At 36.5% G+C, this 23,782-nt stretch overlaps 1 protein-coding gene across 2 annotated transcripts; it reads right to left on the minus strand.

The window, feature by feature from the left end:
* Nucleotides 1-838: 838 nt before the first annotated feature.
* On the minus strand, nucleotides 839-23,782 carry LOC110460364 (MAGUK p55 subfamily member 5-like). Of its 2 annotated transcripts, XR_002464004.1 has the most exons (14): nucleotides 23,722-23,782; nucleotides 18,857-19,906; nucleotides 14,821-15,107; nucleotides 14,299-14,448; nucleotides 13,679-13,754; nucleotides 13,310-13,395; nucleotides 11,545-11,622; nucleotides 11,114-11,316; nucleotides 8,726-8,850; nucleotides 8,090-8,251; nucleotides 7,369-7,571; nucleotides 7,003-7,116; nucleotides 5,220-6,673; nucleotides 839-5,107 (listed from the first exon to the last, which is right to left on the minus strand). XR_002464004.1 is itself a non-coding variant. In XM_021513236.1 (13 exons), exons 1-13 carry the CDS (start codon nucleotides 23,765-23,767, stop codon nucleotides 6,488-6,490), a joined length of 2,766 nt encoding a protein of 921 aa, XP_021368911.1. In that variant the 5' UTR covers nucleotides 23,768-23,782; the 3' UTR covers nucleotides 839-6,487. The 2 variants fall into 2 exon arrangements, 1 of the variants encoding a protein (XP_021368911.1); XM_021513236.1 differs by having other exon boundaries at nucleotides 839-6,673.

Consider the following 23,782-nt stretch of genomic DNA (forward strand, 5'->3'; position numbering starts at 1 on the left):
GTCTTTTGCCTCCAATATGTCCGACAACTCGCTCTCGTCCAACACAGAAAACCTGGGGGTCGCCATTTCTGTTGTCGTCTGTCAACAACAATGCGAGGTGAAGGTCTGTCCAGAAAGTACCGACTCCGCTGGCCGGAAATTGCCGACGTAATTCGGTTGCGCTGATTGGTCAATATTCGGTCAGGCCCCGCCCACGACGTCAATCAATGTCCCGCATTTTCAGAGGGAAATAGTTTCAAAACTATCGCACCCCTCCAGACGAACTATTTCCCTGGCATGCAGTTAGAGGGGAAATAGCTTGTTTATGTGGTTACTTTTGTATAGTGTAAAATAAGTAGAGGTATAATAAAGACAGTTATAAACCTCAATATAACGCACTAACCCAAGAAAGATGAACGTCAGACAAATGTAATGGATGAAAAAGTAGGACAAAAATGAATTATGCTGCACCATACCCCTCAATAATATGATCATGAATTTCTGAACTGGTTCATTTCAAACCGATAATGTATGAAGTATGCGTCAACTCAAAAGAGATCAATAAAACTTGCTATATTCACTACCTTGGGTACCAGTATGGTATAGGCTGCAGTGTAAACGTTTACTGTCAACGTACAAGCCACTAAATGGAAGACCTCCTTAGTATTGTGTCACTCTTTATCAAATAACATTATCCAGTTTCATCATTGTGATCTCATCTCAAAGGTCAAAGGTCAAATACCCCTGGTAAGTGAAAATAGTTCTTAGTCTCCAGGTTTTCCTTTCCTTACCATGGAAATATATCCTCAGAGAAAATTACCAAAGCAATATGTAACAAACAAACAACCAACATGACAAATCTTGCTTGACAGCTTTAATATCTGTGGTACATATCTGTACAGTCTGAATAAGTTACATCATATATAGCAATGTTATGTGTATGAAAATAATTGTATTTATTGTATTTGCAATGTGATCAATCATGACCTACAATATAGAAAACCAGTCCCGTATATCAGAAGATTACTTACTAGTGTGGATTTTCTTACAAAACAAATATGTACACTCATATAGCCTATTTACAAAATAATAACTGTATTTATAACTGTGGTTTACACATTTTCTATCTTCTCTATATGTTTGTAACTTGACAAAAAATAAATTCATTGCACTGTTTTGTTCAATAAACTTTCCACAAAATATAACAAACTTCTCCCTGACTACTTTTAAGGTCAACATGTCACAATTACATTTACCTCATCATTGACAACAGTTTGTTCGCTTGTGACAGATTTACAAGTGTTCTGACAAAGTTATCTGGACTTTGAAGCATCATCCAAACACCTCCCTTATCGTGTTCCATGTTGCCCACTGTACCTACAAGCTACGAAGCACAGCCAGGTTTACATTACACAAAAAGGGTTGGGCCTACTAATAACCACTCACCTCTGTTAGAGATTGGAAACATAAGCAATATTAAACAAACAAAACATTACATGTATAAAGGGCTGTTTTCATACTTGATAAAATGGAAATAATGAGAATCAAACCTATACAATTATTCTTTCATATGTATGGGTGTCACCAGCAGAAAATATAATCTTGGAGGAACTGTCTTCACTAACAGTGCAGTATAGCACACAAACCTACAACCTGGCCCTAGAGTTCACTAGTGCCATCCTAAGCCATCCAATTAACCTATCTTCTGTCACTTTAAACATTCTATCCACATACGTAATAACATAAAAATCTGTACAGACAATAATATCAACTCTGGTAACATTCTCTTCAGCTCAATTTACATAATCTGTTACATCTTTAATTATTGAACTTAACTGCATCTCTGTACTTCAATTTCCAAATAAAACCTGTCAACGAAGTACAGCTGTACACAATGCAGCTTAATGAACTTACTTCATGTAATTATATTTCTGAATAAAAAAAAGGCAAATATTAAAACTGTTTTCAAATTTAGTAATGTTAGTAATTTTCTGTTTGCATGTCAATCAAAGTCAGTATTTATTGATTGAAAGATATTGAAGTGATGTGTATTTCTTTCACAGTTGAAATTAATTATATATAATAGCAAAGAAATTAAAATAAACCTTAAATTTTAATGTCTGTTATATATATGTAAAATTGAGCCCAGCTTACGCATCAATTGAAAAATTCATGATGATAACACAACAATAAATTCTAAAACATGTGATGGAGAAATCAGGAAAGTCTATTTTCTTGTTGTCATGAAATGTTTATATGCTTGATAACACAAGATGAATCCATGAAATGTAATACGCCAGCACTATAAACAACCTATACGTGATTATAACAAGCAGAGTGTTAACAAGACGGACAGCACACAGATCAATCGTGAGAATAAGCATACTAAACAAGTTTTATACAAAACGATTCAATATATTTGAGCCAAAGTGAAGTAATACATTTTCAAACTATTTTAATATTGACACTGAAAAAAGGCAAATTGTACAAGATTTCCAGACTGAGTCTCAGATGGAGTGACTTGAAATTTAACTTATTTTCATCATGTATTTGTAAGAATTCTGTTTTACATTTGTTTTTCTGTTTTACATTTGTTTTTCTGTTTTACATTTGTTTCTCTTTGGAGACATAATCATAAAAAAACATTATCTCTTCCCTTGTAAATGTGTACAAACTTAACTATAAACTACATTTTACATGATTGTGCTGGTTTACATTACATTAATACACATGATTTCATCTTGTTACCTGTTTAAGAATGGCTACCAGATATGTGACGACATCCCAACATTACAACACAGAAATTCTAAATCATTTCACATAAAAGGCAAGTAGACATGTTCAATGTATATTTTAGCACCGTGATTAAAACATGTACCTCCTCCTTTCCTACATTAATCAGAAAAAGCATGCATGCTTTCCTTTATATTACCATGCATACTAATTGTTTTACAGAAAACATAAAAAAATAAAAAATCTAATTTATTCTCAAAGAAAAAAGTTCGATATTTTTCTCTGTAATTTAAAATTCTGACAGAATCCTTTGACTTTAATAAAGTTACCAACAGCGCTGTTTTCCACCAGTACAGGTGCAATGGTCTGCTATATGGGAAAATGTTTCAACTGAACTTGTATGAAGAGATTTGAGAAACCTATCCAGGAAGGGTTCTGGTTATAGAATTTGGTTGTCTGCTTGGATCAAATGACACAATGTCTGTTGACTGATACTTATTATCTCACAACCATGATGTAATTAATCATTGTCCACATTGAACAGTTAGAATGACAGAGGTATTATAGGTTTTAAGTTTCTATATAATGGTTATATTTGGTACATGTACAGTAATGCAACCAAAACGCATTAATGTGAGTAGTTCCTATACAAACGGCGTAATATATCAGTTAATTTGGGCAAAAACTCATTCTCACAACTAACCTTTAAATGTATTAATGAGGAATAGAAAATGACGCAATAACAGTATAAAACATGAACCGACATAATATTATGTCGACCTTGACTTAGAAAACAACTGTCCTTGTGTCCCTTGTTTAATGTTGATACATATATAAACAACCAATTTGAATTAATATTTAAACAACCATAAAAGTTCACTAAAAAGAACTTGTGCTACTTGTCGTTAGAAGTTTCTACACACGAACCTTGAACATGCTTGCTCTATGTATAAAAACATTATATAGAATTGTGTGCTTCCTTCCTTTGAAGTACGTAAACTTTTCAATACATAAATATCTACACAAAGGTTATGTTCAGAAATGAAAACATTCTGAAATGTTATATAAAACTTGTTAACTGTTGATTTATACTTTAGAATACATTGTATATAGACGTCCCAGTGTAGTGCTCTCAACATTCCACAGCAGGTATGGTTCTGATGTACAGCTGTATGTCCAGGAAACCTGGCCTATGTAGACAAAGTGAGCATGTACATCTATACAACCAGGAATCAGGTCTTTCTCGATTCATTGGTTTATCTATACAATTGAACAACATTTAAATCTATGATTTCTTTGTAATTATTACAACTTCAAACAGTCTATGGATAAAAAGAATGCCCTGATACAAGACACACAAATACTTGCACTTCCGCAGTTTCAAGAAATCATTATTAACTAGAGATGCTTGATACCACTGGTACGTCATAGTGACGTCGATAGATATCACATGATTAAAGGAAGAAATTTTGAAATTTACAAGAAGGACGCAGTTCCTACTCAAAAGTAAACAGAGACAGAAACACTCTGTTCAGCAAATATAAATGTCTGGATGATATGTGAATGTTATCAGAATTGACGGATAACAATGTTATTAACAATAAGAATATATATAATTTATATTGAATGGATGGAATGCAATTCTATCAAGAAAAACAAGCCAGACAGATGGACGTGTATCTAGACACTGTACACATGTCACTGTGTGGTCCAGGTCCTGTTCCACAGTCAACTTTTACCCAGCATACACATGATGATGTATAACACAGTGATTAGATGTACATGTGGCACTTGATATCAGCCGAATAAGGAACAGGAACTAGACTGGACTTTTCAACCGATGAATAAAATATGTCTTTAAAAAAACAGTCAACCGGAAGACACTTCATAAAATATGTAAAATAAATGAAAAGTTATGACAATCTGCATACAACAATGAAAATATGCTAACAAACTCTCAATTATCATGTATCCAAGCCAATCTCTGACCTATAATGTATCCCAGCCAATCTCTGACATATCATGTATCTTTGTCAACCTTTGACCCCTCTGAACTATCGGTATACTTGTTGACCTATCCTGTATGTCAACCTCTGACCTATCCTGTATCCGTGTCAACCTCTGACCTATCCTGTATCCTTGTCAACCTCTGACCTATCCTGTATCCTTGTCAACCTCTGACCTAACCTGTATCCTATTAAACCTGACCTATCATGTATCCTATTAAACCTCTGACCTATCCTGTATCCTATTAAACCTGACCTATCCTGTATACTATTCAACCTCTGACCTATCCTGTATCCTAGTCAACCTTTGACCTATCCTGTATCCTAGTCAACCTTTGATGTTTGCTGTATCCTAGCCAACATTTGACATTTCCTGTATCCTAGTCAACCTTTGACATTTCCTGTATCCTAGTCAACCTTTGACCTATCCTGTATCCTAGTCAACCTTTGATGTTTGCTGTATCCTAGTCAACATTTGACATTTCCTGTATCCTAGTCAACCTTTGACGTTTCCTGTATCCTAGTCAACCTTTGACATTTCCTGTATCCTAGTCAACCTTTTACATTTAATATATCCTAGTCAACCTTTGACATTTCCTGTATCCTTGTCAACCTCTGACCTATTCTGTATCCTTGTCAACCTCTGACCTAACCTGTATCCTATTAAACCTGATCTATCCTGTATCCTATCAAACCTCTCAGCTATCCTGTATCCTAGCCAACCTTTGACCTATCTTGTATCCTAGCCAACCTTTGACATTTCCTGTATGCTAACCCAACTCTGTGATTTCACTTCCCTACATTAATACAATTGTTAAGTTTGTACTGTAATACAATATGATCAAACCTTTTTGGGTAGTTTCTGTCGCAGTAAGGACAGTTCTGCTCTTTTGAAATACCGGTGGAGTCAATTAAATTACTCGTATGTTTTGTGGTTCGACTTCAACGACAAAAGCTGCAAAAGTAAATATGCTGCAAAAACTTAATATTATACTGTATCCTTATACATATCATATTTCTGTGTGATTCTACTAGACATCTATATAGTATCTATCCTGAATACCATGTTATGTTTATTGTTTCTGTACTAGATAAAAGATATAAAGACGGACTGTAATTCCTATAAAACAGTTTTTTTTCTAGCAGAGCTGGTAGCTATATCTTGGTCATCCACCCATCTGGGTACATAGTAGGTATGCATATGTACACCCAACATCCAGTGTTTAGCAGTGTTAATTTCTTACCTTGTTATTTTGATCTGATTTCACAATTATTAATGGCAAGCTGATCCTCATAACATTAGTTCCATATACAAATTATGTTATGTGCGTAGTCTATCTGGTAGTTTAAAAATATTAAAACTATGGAAGATTACATGATTCCACTCTCTAGAGCACTTTCTGTACACAATAAAACCGTCCTAAAATCCTACGAAAGGCATACACTCTTAGGACTAGGTATACATCTAGCTAAATACACATCCCTGTTCTCCTAATGGGCTGATTATGCTGTACCTCATTGTTATCTTGAGGTATACTATTAGGAGCCAATCAAATAACTGATTCACAGAGGGAGCCTTGACATTGACTCTTCCATTACCAAACTGGGGAAGGTCACATGTCAATGGATTACAGGGCCTTTCTGCCCCCCCTACATCCTGTACCTTATCCTTCAGAAAATAATGTCAATGTATGGATGGAGTTGTTCATCTATAAATGGGCAGTGTTAACCATCAAGTGACACCACTATCTTGTCTTCAGGGAGAGAAGTCACCTGTCACTCGTCAGCCAGTGGGCGGGTACCCACTGAGGCTCCACCTCTATCCGATTTATTTCTTTGAGGAGCTCCTCATATGCCAAGTCCATGTCTGAGTTGACGAGGATGAAGTCGACCAGGTGTCCATACTTGTCTTCCATCTCACGTGCTCGATCAACAGTATCCTTCAGATCCTCATCCTACAGAAGATGAAAACAATATCAGTCTTACATTACTGTTATAACGGATTTTTTGAAAACACTCTCTGTAAGAATAAATTATTATATTCCTTTTTGATTGATGTCTGACTAAAATTAAAACAATTATTGTTACAGAATAAACATTTTTATTAATGTTCCATTGAAAAAGTAATCTGGTTACCATAAGGTGAACAAATTACCCCTGAAATATTCCCAGTAAAAAAAATAAAGGGAAATATGACAGAGAATAGCATACAGAACTAAGTAACAACTTTATCAATGAACCTAAGTCCTGAAGAGTTATGTCCCTTTAGTACACAATGTCTTACAGTGATTTTGGTCTGTCCCAGTCGTTGTTGAATTTGTCTCAGTTTCTCCATGTTTTGTGGATACACTAAAATCACATACGGTTTCAGGTCGGATGTATATAACTCTCTCAAAGTCTGCAACAACAGAAACATAAATATATAATGGTTTTAAACAAAGATGAATTCCCTCCTCCCACACAATCTGAAGATAGCATGCCACACACTGTCATATCCTAGGGGAAGACAGAGAAATCAATCACATCTCAAATAGGAAACAAATATGCGAAGGGTAGAAAAATGCATGATAAATGAATCTGAACATTATCAAAAGGATTGTAATGATCATTAAAATATATATTTTTAGAGTGGAAATTTGGAGGTTCCTACCTCAGCATGAAGGTTGAGGATACAAATCCTGCCCTGGTTGATGACCTGTCTGACTGCACCAAATGTTGTGCCATACAATGACTTCTGGAACTCTCCTTGCTCTATAAACTTTCGTCCAATGATGTCTGCCTCAAATATGGCACGAGGTACAAAATGGTAATCCTTCCCATCCACTTCATGCTCTTCCTGTGGACGGCTAGTGTCTGGTTGATAGGTGATCAAATACATTAAAATAGCAGGTATCTGGTTAACAGGTGATCAAATACTTTAAAACTGCTGGTGTAAGTTGCTATGTAGGGTCTGAAATCTTATTGCTTTTATTTCTGTTCATTTACACAGGGACTATTTTTTTATTAGATGGTCGGGTGGTGCAGTGCACTTGCCTATCACCAAGGGGTCACCTGCACGACCATGTGGGTTTTCTCTGGGTTCTCCGGTTTCCTCACATAATAAGACCCTCCCCACACTTACAAACATCGGGGTCAACAAGAGTGATTATAATTAATATAGGCTGTAATAGCTGGTTTCATAATTGTTGTAAAATAAATAAAGTTTATATTTAATTTCTGATCATCACTATTTCTAGTAATGAAAGTACTCTTATTATTTATTATGTAGTGATTTCTGATAGTTACTATTTCTGGTCATACCAAGGTAATATAGACACTGATAAGCTAAATGTAGGACAGATACACTAAGGTACAAAGTTATGGATACTTACGAGGGACAGCAGCAGCAAATCGGTCCAAGTCGGACTCCATGAGTCTCTGTCTAAGTTCATGGCGACCTACATTTGGAGGACCTATCAGAACAATCGGGCGCTTCTTGTTGGGTTGTGGGTAGTACTGAACAACCTCCTCGTAGGTCAGGGCTTCCTCTGTATCTGTAACAGGACAAGTTTATATATGACTCATACGATCAAGGTCAGTATTGGCTCCTCTATGTCTGGTTTTAACAGAGAAAAAGTTACTGGAGCAAATGCAGATTAAATATCAAACCTTTTAAACGCTTTTTGTTAAAATTGTGTCAAACTGCTTTCACTTCAATGCACCATTACTTCCTGCTGGGGTTAATTGTAGTGCGTTCATGTGCCCCCACTTTCAGTTCATGTGTTCTTTTCATTGGTAATTTGATCAATATGGCACTGTTATAATCTATCTTATTTTAGTAGGACCAATATTTTACCAAAGTAAAAATATCCCAGAAGATAATGAATTATCCAGGATTCCTTTCTCACATTATTACAGTTATTGATCTATTTAAAGAAAATATATTAATAAACCTCAAATAAACCTCACTCGTCTTCTCTCTCTAACACAGCTGTTTAACTTGTTCTTTCACTATCATGTTTTCTTACCATCTGTTTCCCTATACAATGACTTCTTCTTTTTCTTTTTATCTTTCTTTCCACAGGCACATGACCGTCCCGTCTTTTGATTTTCTTTGTTTTCACCAGCTAAAATTTTCCTATTGGCTTCAACTCTGCAGGATAAAATAAATGGGAAATGAGATATTAATGAAAAAGAATAAAAAGGCGCATGGGCCTGTAATGCTCACCTGAATATGCATGTAATGACCCACTGTATAGAGTGACCCCTGTCTTATGAAGACAATGTTTCTAAAAAGGTTAGGAACAGTTGTGTCTTGTGAGTTTTGGGAATGAATGAGTTTCACTTTTAACCCAAAGTAGGCCTGGGCTGAACTGGTTTTTTTAGTGTTTTTTTTAGATTTCATCAAATTCAACAATTCTTTTCAAAATACCAGTAGTAGATAGAAATCACTACGGAAACAATTTATTTTTGCTAGTAGAAGGTAAGAGATCTAAGTATACTTACTGCTGTCTGAAGTGACGGGATGGGATAAGTATACTTACTGCTGTCTGAAGTGACGGGATGGTATAAGTATACTTACTGCTGTCTGAAGTGACGGGATGGTATAAGTATACTTACTGCTGTCTGAAGTGACGGGATGGGATAAGTATACTTACTACTGTCTGAAGTGACGGGATGGGATAAGTATACTTACTGCTGTCTGAAATGACGGGATGGGATAAGTATACTAACTGCTGTCTGAAATGAATGGATGGGATAAGTATACTTACTGCTGTCTGACGTGACGGGATGGGATAAGTATACTTACTGCTGTCTGAAGTGACGGGACGGGATAAGTATACTTACTACTGTCTGAAGTGACGGGATGGGATAAGGATACTTACTGCTGTCTGAAGTGACGGGATGGGATAAGTATACCTACTGCTGTCTGAAGTGACGGGATGGGATAAGTATACCTACTGCTGTCTGAAGTGACGGGATGGGATAAGTTTACTTACTACTGTCTGAAGTGACAGGATGGTATAAGTATACTTACTGCTGTCTGAAGTGACGGGATGGTATAAGTATACTTGCTGCTGGCTGAAGTGACGGGATGGGATAAGTTTATTTACTGCTGCCTGAAGTGTCGGGACGGGATGAGTATACTTACTGCTGTCTGAAGTGACGGGATGGGTTAAGTATACTTACTGCTGTCTGAAGTGACGGGAGGGGATAAGTATACTTACCGCTGTCTGAAGTGACGGGATGGTATAAGTATACTTGCTGCTGGCTGAAGTGACGGGATGGGATAAGTTTATTTACTGCTGCCTGAAGTGTCGGGACGGGATGAGTATACTTACTGCTGTCTGAAGTGACGGGATGGGATAAGCATACTTACTACTGTCTGAAGTGACGGGATGGGATAAGTATACTTACCGCTGTCTGAAGTGACGGGATGGGATAAGGATACTTACTGCTGTCTGAAATGACGGGATGGGATAAGTATACTTACTACTATCTGAAGTGACGGGGTAGGATTAGTATACTTACTGCTGTCTGAAGTGACGGGATGGTATAAGTATACTTACTGCTGTCTGAAGTGACGGGGTGGGATAAGTATACTTACCGCTGTCTGAAGTGAAGGGATGGTATAAGTATACTTACTGCTGTCTGAAGTGACGGGATGGTATAAGTATACTTGCTGCTGGCTGAAGTGACGGGATGGGATAAGTTTATTTACTGCTGTCTGAAGTGATGGGATGGGATAAGTATACTTACTGCTGTCTGACGTGACGGGTTGGGATAAGTATACTTACTGCTGTCTGAAGTGATGGGACGGGATAAGAATGGATGGGATAAGTATACTTACTGCTGTCTGACGGGATGGGATAAGTATACTTACTGCTGTCTGTAGTGACGGGATGGGATAAGTATACTTACTGCTGTCTGTAGTGACGGGATGGGATAAGTATACTTACTGCTGCCTGAAGTGACGGGATGGGATAAGTATACTTACTACTGTGTGAAGTGACGGGATGGGATAAGTATACTTACTGTTGTCTGAAGTGACGGGATGGGATAAGTATACTTGCTGCTGGCTGAAGTGACGGGATGGGATAAGTTTATTTACTGCTGCCTGAAGTGTCGGGACGGGATGAGTATACTTACTGCTGTCTGAAGTGACGGGATGGTATAAGTATACTTACTGCTGTCTGAAGTGACGGGGTGGGATAAGTATACTTACTGCTGTCTGAAGTGACGGGATGGGATAAGTATACTTACCGCTGTCTGAAGTGACGGGATGGTATAAGTATACTTGCTGCTGGCTGAAGTGACGGGATAGGATAAGTTTATTTACTGCTGTCTGAAGTGTCGGGACGGGATGAGTATACTTACTGCTGTCTGAAGTGACGGGATGGGTTAAGTATACTTACTGCTGTCTGAAGTGACGGGACGGGATAAGCCCAGCCAGAGACTGGTGCTCTTCCTCCCCTTCCCGGTATGCCTGCCACCAGTTGGGGTCTTCCTGGTTAATCACATGGAGGATATCTCCCTTCATGAAAGAGATACCGAGCTCCCGACAGGGGATCAGGATGTCATCCTCAGGATCGTAGTTAGACAAGGCCTTCACATGCATCTATTATAACACAAAATTCATGAGTATCATGCTGTTTTGGTAAGGTATTCTTTACAAATTAGAAATGATGTTTTCAAAGTATTAGAAGTGCTGTATCAGGATAAGCAAACCAGTCCTTATTTTGAACCTCTATATCGGAAATCTAAAATCACTATTTTTGAACATTATACACAAAGAAAATTCTTGCACTGAAAAACAAAAAGGAATAAAAGCTCTATTATATCTTACCACTGGGCCATTTGAGGAGGTTTTGGCAAAATTGGCAGATGGAATGATCATGAAAGTGATGGTGCCTGTCATGTCAGCCTGAAAAAAAGACCACATTTGAAAGTTTTCAGCTTGCCTTAAGGTCATAGGAGTGTATTGCTAAACGGAAGTAGGAAGTACATCCCTAGTTGAAAACCCAATGTAGGGAGACAGTATCACAATTTCCGCATATTCTATTGTTTAATATTAAACTGATGAATATTGTATGCTTATTATAGACAGAACAGTGTGTTCTTTCAATATTAAATTATTTCAAAGCAATCCAGGCATTAATTCAGTTGTTTTTTGATCAATGAGTCACATGTGTCCATTTTTCTGTACTTCAGGAAACCGGCTACCTATTTCACTACTGTGAAGTTTTCCAAGTACAATAACTCATTGCATGCAGTTACTATGTGTATATGGGTTATTATAAAATGTCAATTTCTAATCGTTTATAGATGATTAATTTTACACAATTTCAGCATTTATGAAATTAATATACGTTAATGCAATACTAATCTATGTTAGTATCATTTTTATTGACATTATTTTGCCAAAAAAATGTGTGTTTCAAGTCTTTTTTCAAAATTCAATCCTTTTTACATTAATTTCCATTTAAAATCCTTAAAATTCAGACAACCTATATTTTTTTTGTGGCAGAAAATTTTCTTTACTTCAAACTAATATAACTACAAAATTTGAATAAATTCTACTGAGAAATGGCGATACAATCCTATTACCTTAAATTGATAAAATTTTATCTTCATAAAAATGCGAAACTTTTACTTATATAAAGAATATGCTGGTGAATATTCAGAACTTTAATTGCTGAACAATAGCCTAGCACACATGTATCTCTATTAAAGTTCAGTTTATAATTCCTTTGCAGCATATACAGGGTAGGGGTCAAAGATGTAGCTTAAAGAACATTTTAGTCTAAACCCACCACAACAAGCTTAGGCTCTATAAATTATAAACACTACCCCTCCCGGCATTATAAACACTACCCCTCCCGGCATTATAAATACTACCCCTCCCAGCATTATAAACACTACCCCTCACGGCATTATAAATACTAACACCCCCCCACCCCCCTCGCATTCAAATGTTTGTCCCTTGTTATGATTCAATATTATTTTAAACCCATCATTAAATTTGATTTTAAATGGTTTTGATTGAGTTAATTTTCCCCACGACACCAATTAAAGGGATATAACTCTTTCTATATTAAATTTCTGTAATTTTCACTTGCCTCAAGCAGATTATTTAATGGTCAGACCTGGCACAGCACTTAATTGAAGCTATTTGGCACTATTTATCCTGTTTACTTATCTTTGTATTGTGAGGTCAGAGTGAAGGAAATAATAAGGTAGCAGGTATTTGGTAGGTATCATTGGAGATGTCATGTAGCCCTCGTAAAACATGATAAATTTCGGGAAAATTGTTAGATATCATACAGTTGTATTTTATTTGATTTCTATTTTCAACTCCTTATATACAATGTATCTATTGACCAATTCACATAATAATTTATTAATTTTTCCAACTTAAAAAAATCAAAAGAAATCAGTGTTTTATAATTATATGACAACTTTTGCCATCTCTGTATTGATTTTATACATTGCAGCTGAAATGCTACCATATTTGCTTTTTTCTTCACTGCCTGGCCATTCCATACACCACTCATGTGACCTATATGAACAACACTGAGTGACAACCTGCCCTATTGATTTTCTATACATACCAGCATGTCAGATACATCATTGATATTTTTGCCTCTCATTTCCGCTCCATTTACTTCTAGAATTTCATCTCCCTCATGTAATAGGCCTGGAATATAAACACAATCTCTGTAACTCATTTCTAATTATCAAATACCATCTGACAGTTTAATTCCACTGATGAGAACTGACTAAAGACAACTCTAATGAGCCGTCTGTACATCAGTGTTATCAGATTCTGCTGTGGCCGACAGATAGGATGACACCGATGACAGTTATTTATTTCTAATCAGAGTTCTTTTTTTCAAATGTTTGAAATTGCAATGGTTACTAATTTCGCACATTATGGTGGAAGTTAACATATAATATAAACTAATGAGATAAAAGCTCACCACTCTTTTCCGCTGTACCTCCTTTGACTATCCGCCCAATAATGATGGCCTCCCCGTCATTACGTACAGTAGCACCCTGTAAATAACCAAGGGAATCATAGTAACAAATATCAAGGTACACTCAAACCTTTTCACATAGCTATATAGAAAGTCACCGCAGTTGTAAATAAATCTTTGATATTTGATATATCTAAATGTGTATTGACAAGTGTGTAAATAAATCTTTGATATTTGATATAACTAAATGTGTAATGACAAAATTTAACTGCATTTATCTTACTTCCTCAATATCCACTATAGTGTAAGATGGAGTAAAGTTTACTTCCTCAATATCCACTATAGTGTAAGGTGGAATAAAGTTTACTTCCTCAATATCCACTATAGTGTAAGGTGGAATAATGTCTAAAGTATCAAAACGGAACTGAAATACTGCAACACTCATAATGAATACTTAGTATAAACTAAACAGACATGACAAAACAAGGTACGTCTTCAGCCATTACAGCTTCATCTGTGAATTTCACTAACTAACAACATTAGGTACTCTACAGGTATTTCACAAACGACTTTATGTACTATATACAAGTGTATATCAACATGTTTAAACCTATACTACATACCAAGGGCTCACTGGTCTTCTCCAGGTAGACAATTCGTACTGTATCCTCTCCATAAGAGGTGATTGGATAGTCCTGCAGGTCATCCACATTCTCGTGGACGGCTGGCTTGGAGGTTTGTTCTGCTATACTATCATGGGCTCGCAGAAGGTTCTACAAGTGGTAAACAATGAATCAACACTTACTCCTTATGTATTGAGAAGGGTTTTTTAGCGGAACAAAAATTGTTTTTAGGCATAGCTGATTTATTCTCATTTCTTTAATTGGTTTTATTGAAATAAGCCTAAATGTAAAATACAACATTCCAGCTTATAGAAACTGAGATGTTCATTTTCAATAACATAAAGTTGTAAATCTGGTAAGCTTTCTGATAAACAGAATTATGATGGTTTGAATATACATTATGAAATTAGCATGAAAAGGTATTGTAAACCAAGTAGGATCCTGTGTGATTATGAGACCTATTGTGGAGTCCATATAAAAAAATAAACATGGATGTGTCTTCATCAGCAGTCATGTACATACCCGCAGTCCTGGCTGACTGAGCATGTCCATCAGATCTGACGAGTATGGAGACTCTGTGTACTGCAGTGCCTGGAACACCTCATTAGAAATCTGTACAGCATTTGTACACTCTGGCTTGTTGGGTGGAGATTGCCGAGAAATGTCTGTAATTTTACTGTGCACATGTACAGCATTTTGAAACTCACTGCTGTGAAACAAGTTTTTCAAAAAAGAGAGTTCATCTCTTTCCTCAGCAGCATTAAGTCGGCTCTGTATGTGATGCAGCGTTGAAAATAAATCGTCTACTCCTGAAAGAAGAAGTCAGAATTATAAGAAAATGAGGTAAAGTATATATTCTGACACAGGAAACAGGTCCATCTCGAGTTTACATTGTTTAATGTAACCTTTAAATTTACATAACAAGTGCTATTTGTACCAGACAGTACTTTGTACTTCAGACTAGCTATTCCTTCAATCACAAAAGATGCTGGTTTACAGTACCTACACTTTTGTTATGGAGCATTACAATCAGTCTGCAGATAGAACCTCTATTATACTTCTAAAGGTGCGACCATTCAGATGCCTCAGCAGTATTCTGAAGTACTAGTACCGAAACTTTCAAGTTGGTGATATCATGTAAAAATCCCCTCGTGTATCATTTTTACAGAATAAAAGCAATATCAGCTCAACAAAACAAGTTATAGCCCTAAATGACTGTAACATGATACAGTACTTGAAATAATTGGCCCTCTTGGATGTTGGATAAATGATAAAAGGAAGATTTCCAATGAAGTGGGTGTGCCACCTTCCCCTGCTCAGGCGGCCATGTTGATTTTCACATTTGGGTCAAATTTAACAGGAGTAGGTAGTTGATGCTTTAGACATGTGTAGAAAGTTTCAAGAAAATAAAATCATTTCATGAAAGGTTATTACACACAAACCATGTGACTTTTCACAAAATCTAAGATGGATGCTGGTGGCCATGTTTTTTTCAGATTGTAGTCAAATCATCCTTGAGCAGGAGGGTCATTGAAACTTTATGTATGTGTAACAAATTTCATGAAAATCAAAGCACACCATCAACAAGAGTGATCACATGGGAACCATTTGTGAAGATGATATTGACAGAGAGATGTTCCTATGTACATGTATGTTACCTTCGCAGGGGACACAGAACATTGATTGTGCATCAAAACATGACTTTTTATCAGTACTTGTATGATAACGATGATGATGATGATGATGATGATGATGATGTACCAGTTAAATATGGAAAACATCGAACCACACATTTTCAAATTCATTAACAATTATGATGCATGTCTGTCAATTGTCACTCAACCTAGCCATATTTTAGCTATAGGCAGTAAGTGATTTTTCATATTGATAGCAATGAGGATAGTTTAAACTCCCATAATGTGCATTGTACAACAAAGGATGTACAAAAACTGAATATGACCTATTTCTTTTTGATAGAGTTTTTTCTGATTTAATTTGATGAAGCTTTTGGCCGGTCAATAAGATAAGGCCATTATCACACTGCAGGGTCATATAAACTAGCTACACATGGTATACCAAGACAGATATACTACAGTAACATAATGGTAGAAATAGAAAATATGGAGAACCCAGGTATTGCAATAGGTGTACCAGACCACAATGGGTGTAACAGATTCACAACTGTGACAAGTAACGGGGACATTAAGATCACAGTAAGTGTACGTAATAGAGCACAATAAGTGGTAAAAAAATCACAATGGGTGTAAAAGATGACAATGGGTGTAATATATCACAATGGGTGTAAAAACAATGGATGTAATAGATAACAATGGATGTGTTACAATGGGTGTTATAGATCACAATAGGTGTAATAAAATGGGAGTACAAAATAAAATGTGTAAACAGAAGACACCGTATTCTGTGTGCAGGAAACCTTATATTAGTTTCTCTTATGATAATACAATGAAAAACAGAAGCATTAGTAATAATATTCTTTACGATTTTCATCACCTTAAGAAATTTGTGGTTGAATACACAAACAATTAAGGCAAAATGATATTAAATTAAAATGAAGTTAATTCTTACAAGTATTGATATTTAATTTGAAGCTTAAACTTCTTCCAGTTAAGTAAACCTGGGCAAGTGTTTAGACATTAGTTTAAACACTATGGGTACACATACAGTACTTTACACAGCAGCTTTGTCATCGTGAGCCAATGTAAATGACACGTACAAGTAATTGTCCTGTGCCTTAAAATGTCTTCAGAAGAGCTCGAATTATACATATTATACAGCAATGTATATATCACACTTGTAACATATCTATCAGCATATACATATATATACATTGTATAACCATGCATACACAGCCAACTGCTTAAAAGTCAGATTCATTTAAACAAATTTACATTAATATCTACGTTTTCAAAAAATATGATTTATCCAAATTACATGTTTGATGACAATGCAAGAAACATCATAAAAATAGATTTCGAAACTAAAAAAAATCTATTTTGAAATTTTAGTTGAGGAAATGTGACGTAAGCTCAAGTAAATGAATTGCCTAGTAGTACTGGTAGGTATCTACCAATGATACAGTGTGTCAATAGTTTAAATAGCCATCTCCTACGACAGTGGCACCGGTGTATCCTAACACACAGACACATTCCTGTGATGGTGGTAGACCTCGGGCACTATCAGGACAGTCCATTTAACTCACAGCAAAAGTCAGCCACCCTCGTAAACACCATGTAATGTCTTTCTTATAGAAAATCCTCAGTGTATGTCCAAGTCCTTAAAATAGCTACACCTATACAAATATATTTAGTTTGTAAATCCCTAGGGTACACAGTTATATACTAAAGGTGTCCTGGTGTACAACTCGTACATGTATCTCCAGTCACAGGCCTGTTCAACAGGTACAACCTAAGTAACAGATCCCTATACACAGGGCAGAATTGGTGTAACGTGAGTTCCATTGAGACATAAATTGCATGCTTCGTACTATCCAACAGATCACCTGGGTAACTGCAGAGAAGAGGCATTCTTATAACATAAAGATACAAGATCAGACCAAGTTTTCCTCAGTATTTTAGGAATATTTTTATACACAATTTCCTTATAAGTTACAAACAGTGCTTTAAAGATTTTTTAAATATTGACATTCCGTTTCCCTCTTTCTTTCATTTTTCTAAAGAATGTACAATTTCCTGAAATTCTTGTATGTTATCAAGGAAAATTAGAAAACTACATGTAAATTGTATTCTGCTAAAAGTATCATCTACAGTAAAATTACTTGGGGATATCTTTCAAGAAAAGAAGCTTTTGGATTTGGGATTTCCCCAATTTTGGCTTTCAAATATATAAGGAAGAAAAACCGATGTCTAAAACGATATCATAGAGAATTAATCTGATTGTTTACTGTTTGATAATAAGACAATTATTATGCTCTTGATGGCTTATTTGAACATTACAGAAATTACTCACTTAAACACACCGAGTGCACATGCAGGTAGAAAACAAGTAACATCAATTTCTCTAGATACAATCAATAACCTCATTTAGATTCACCTGAAGCATTTCCCTGTCACAAACTTGGCAAACGTTCAAATGCACACATGCAGTCAAGCATTGGAATCTAGGTTTGCATTAGTATATGTACACCTCAGATTGTCAGGGATGCATAGGGCTAAAGAAATGTATGACATCAAAAACACATCAGAGAGTCAGCGTCAAACCTTTAAAATGAGGGCTGTGAGCAAAAGTTTATATTCATATCATACAGGAATCCTTGGAATGGACTTAGGTATCAAACAAGTATTCGCTTAAATTTGATAAATACCTTAGGACATCGTCAGTGGCAATCCTGATGTACCTGTATCATTCAAGTTAGCCAATAAACAGGTTATTTCACATTTTAGGATACCCAATCCTCTTGAAAACAGACTTTGACTAATTGAAATATCACAGTATTGTGAGTTAAGTTATAATCAGATGCTCAGTCTCTATGTACACAAAGTAGTGTTACTTAAGGAAAAAAACCAGAATTTATACAAACCTATATTTTTCTTCATGTATTTGTCCCGTTGTGATGATCCCCGGGCACTGCCGAAGCCGTCATCTAGCACCTCCACCTCATCGTCATTCTCCTCATATGCCGTGTTGACCACTCCCACAACTGGAGTCTGCTTCATCGAGGTCTCCAGTGCTTGCAGTTTCTTAGAACGCCGGAGTGAAGTCCTGAGGAACTCTTGCTCTTGCGCTCTCCTGATTTCCTCATCCCTGCGCTTGCGTAGCTCTTCTTGGTGTTTACGTATCCGTTCCACTTGGTCTTCACTTAAATTCTGATGGCCGTTTGAGACGGAATTTGCCACAAACTCTAACGTATTGTCTGTTGAGGTTGTGTTATTGGCAAGATCTAATGACTTGGCAGGGGTTGAGGGAGGGGCACGTGGGAGCGAACGTGTTGAGGACGACTGTGAGTGAGGAGGAGGGGGATACCGAGGGGGTGACTTCACAGCTGGAGGGAAATCATCCGGGCAATCAATTGCCATTTCACGATGAGGACCTGAGTCATCAAACTCAACCTCAAACGAACTTTGCATGTAAGCGTCACTCATACTATCCTCAAATTCTTGCACATCATCACGTGACCTATTAAGGGAATTTTGACTTCGCCGCTTGAGAACATTGTGGCCACTGATAGTCTCTATAAATGGAGAATCTGTTCCACTGTTATTACTAGATTTACTGCTTCGTTTACTGTCTTTTTTCTTCCCTTTTCGGGGCGTGTCCAATTCTGCAAACCCATTCATGTCTGTGGTGTTTTCTACTTGTCCATTTCCAACAAATTGATGGTGTGATGAACTAGATAGCAAAGACGGTTCATATGCAGGATTCTCTACAGCTAACTTACGACAGTCCACGAGAATTTCTGCACGTGTAGTACTAGTGGTGGAAGAACTGCTGCTTGCACTGCTGCCGTGTGACAGTTTTGTCATATCCACGGGGACGACTTGGTGACGGGAGGAGATTTTTTCAAGCCTCTTTTTGGCCTCATCTTCCACAGCTATGATGTAGGCATCCTTGACTTGGTTGATCTCTGGGCCTGTAAAATACAATAATCTATTATCATATTTACAGCGCATGTCACAATGTACAGGACAAACACCTGTACTGGTATACATTCAATGGTAGAGTACTAACATTGTTTACAAATGTCACTGCAGGGTAAAAATTCCAATCAACCACAACATATAAGAAAGCACATATAAAGAGGGTTTAAAATCAGTTAAATTTTATATAATAAAAGTTGATGAATACTGACAGAGTATTTACAGGTGTCCTTAATAACAAGAATGATCATGATCAGTTAAAGTTTTGATGTATACTCCAACTCACCTGACAGTTACATTTGCAAAAGTATGATCTATTTCTTAATTAGAAATTTTCTCCTGTGCTTAGTTATATGATGTAGCTTCCTATTTAGATATTGCTATAAATGATTTCTTTGACAGACATACACCTCTAAGGACCTAACAGCTTCCTCATGCATTCCTCTTTGGTGTTGATAGTGTGTCTGTATATATACGTCTATTGATTTGTAGAACCAGTCTGATCTGACTATGTTACCATGGCCAATACATGCATAGGGAAGCCACCGAGTTTACCTGTAGTGTTGACTGGCCCATGGCATCACCAAGTCTTACAATGATAAAAAGTCTATACTAGTCCTCAAAACGGTGTACAAACCAGCCTGCAGTTATCTCCTCTAGACGTACAGAATATGGAGCACCAGATTGAATAGTTTTATAAACAGTAGGTCATCCTTTATTTATGACATGGTTATTATAAGGTTGTGATTATATACGATCCATACTTACACAAAGTTAAAGGACATAAGTCATAAAATATTCATTCTCTCTCTATATACTTTACACAAGGAAACTTTCCCTCAGTCAACTATATATATATACTGTGCACCAGGAAACTTTCCCTCAGTCAACTATATATATATACTGTGCACCAGGAAACTTTCCCTCAGTCAACTATATATATATACTTATATATTGTGTACCAGGAAACTTTCCCTCATTAAACAATATATATATACTTAACACCAAGAAATTTTCCCTCAGTCAACTATATATATATACTTTACACCAGGAAACTTTCCCTCAGTCAACTATATATAAATACTTTACACCAGGAAACTTTCCCTCAGTCAACTATATATATATACTGTGCACCAGGAAACTTTCCCTCAGTCAACTATATATATATATTGTGTACCAGGAAACTTTCCCTCAGTCAACTATATATATATACTCTGCACAAGAGAAATTTTCCCCACACAAAACTATATATATATATTGTGCACCAGGAAACTTTCCCCCAGTCAACTATATATATACTTTACACCAGGAACCTTTCCCTCAGTCAACTATACCTACATATATACTTTACACCAGGAAACTTTCCCTCAGTCAACTATATATATATACTTTACACCAGTAAACAATGTTTAATACACACAATTAGGAGTAAAATATAACCTAGTAGTTTTAAAGTGTAATGACTGTATCCCAAGCTTAGCCAATGTTTTGTCATCCAAAAACCCCCACCATTTTACCAAACAATCAGACAGGTTAACTATAATAATCTAGGTAGTGGTAGAGATGAACTCTCCAATGGTAATGTCGAGCAGCCTATCAGCCCTCCTTAATGTTAACTATAATAATCTAGGTTGTGGTAGAGATGAACTCTCCAATGGTAATGTCCAGCAGCCTATCAGCCCTCCTTTATAGCAAACTCTCATGTTCAGATAATTCTGTCACCCTAGACTAGACAAAACATAGATGGATATTTATGTGGAATGTAACGTCATAGCCAGCAAATTTTATCAACAAAAAGTCCTCAACACATAATTTACAGCAGATATAAAATAGTTGTATCATGCTCGTAAAAATAGCTAAATACCAGATTGTTGCTAATAAACTATGTGTCCTTTATAAATACTCCCATTTTTATTCTGATCTGTTAAGATATAGGTGGGGGATATACCTGGTATACTCACCAGCTGAGACAGATATAGCTATACCCACCCATTGAGATACAGGTTGGGATATTTTATAGCTTTACTCACCTGTTGAGATAGAGGTGGGAATATTTTATAGCTATACTCACATGTTGAGATAGAGGTGGGGATATTTTATAGCTTTACTCACCTGTTGAGATAGAGGTGGGAATATTTTATAGCTATGCTCACATGTTGAGATAGAGGTGGGGATATTTTATAGCTTTCCTCACCTGTTGAGATAGAGGTGGTGATATTTATAGCTATACTCACCTGTTGAGATAGAGTTGGGGATATTTATAGCAATACTCACCTTTTGAGGTAGAGGTGGGGATATTTATAGCAATACTCACCTGTTGAGATGGAGGTGGTGATATTTATAGCTACAGTGTATACTCAACTGTTGAGATAGAGGTGGTGATATTTATAGCTATATACTCACCTATTGAGATAGAGGTGGGGATATTTATAGCAATACTCACCTTTTGAGGTAGAGGTGGTGATATCTATAGCTATACTCACCTGTTGAGATAGATGTGGGGATATTTATAGCTATACTCACTTGTTGAGATAGAGGTGGGGATATTTATAGCAATACTCACCTGTTGAGATGGAGGTGGTGATATTTATAGCTACAGTGTATACTCACCTGCTGAGATAGAGGTGGTGATATTTAAAGCTATACTCATCTTTTGAGATAGAGGTGGGGATATTTATAGCAATACTCACCTGTTGAGATGGAGGTGGTGATATTTATAGCTACAGTGTATACTCACCTGCTGAGATAGAGGTGGTGATATTTATAGCTATATACTCACCTTTTGAGATAGAGGTGGGGATATTTTATAGCTATACTCACCTGTTGAGATAGAGGGGGGGATATTTATAGCAATACTCACCTGTTGAGATAGAGGTGGTGATATTTATAGCTACAGTGTATACTCACCTGTTGAGATAGAGGTGGTGATATTCATAGCCACAGTGTATACTCACCTGTTGAGATAGAGGTGGTGATATTTATAGCTACAGTGTATACTCACCTGTTGAGGTAGAGGTGGGGATATTTATAGCTACAGTGTATACTCACCTGTTGAGATAGAGGTGGTGATATTTATAGCTATACTCACCTGTTGAGATAGAGTAGATGATATTTATAGCTATATACTCACCTTTTGAGATAGAGGTGGTGATATTTATAGCTATACTCACCTGTTGAGATACAGTAGATGATATTTATAGCTATATACTCGCCTGTTGAGATAGAGGTGGGGATTTTTATAGCTATACTCACCTGTTGTGATAGAGGTGGTGATATCTATAGCTATGCTCTCCTTTTGAGATAGAGGTGGGGATATTTATAGCTTTACTGACCTGTTGAGATAGAGGTGGGGATTTTTATAGCTATACTCACCTGTTGTGATAGAGGTGGTGATATCTATAGCTATACTCACCTGTTGAGATAGAGGTGGTGATATCTATAGCTATACTCACCTTTTGAGATAGAGGTGGGGATATTTATAGCTTTACTCACCTGTTGAGATAGAGGTGGGGATATTTATAGCTATACTCACCTGTTGAGAGAGAGGTGGTGATATTTATAGCTATATACTCACCTGTTGAGATAGCGGTGGTGATATTTATAGCTATATACTCACCTTTTGAGGTAGAGGTGGGGATATTTATAGCTACAGTGTATACTCACCTGTTGAGATAGAGGTGGTGATATTTATAGCTATACTCACCTTTTGAGGTAGAAGTTGAGATGATTATACAATGTTTAGCTATACTCACCTTTCCAGGTAGTACTGGTTCCAGGGAATGTTACTATATACAATAGCAATACTCACCAGTTGAAGCTGCAGGCTTGTTGGTCCCAGTTACTGCTACATACATTTTTATTATAAGGTA

The sequence above is a fragment of the Mizuhopecten yessoensis genome, unplaced genomic scaffold, assembly GCF_002113885.1.
Source record: "Mizuhopecten yessoensis strain PY_sf001 unplaced genomic scaffold, ASM211388v2 scaffold1359, whole genome shotgun sequence".
Lineage (NCBI taxonomy): Eukaryota > Metazoa > Mollusca > Bivalvia > Pectinida > Pectinidae > Mizuhopecten > Mizuhopecten yessoensis.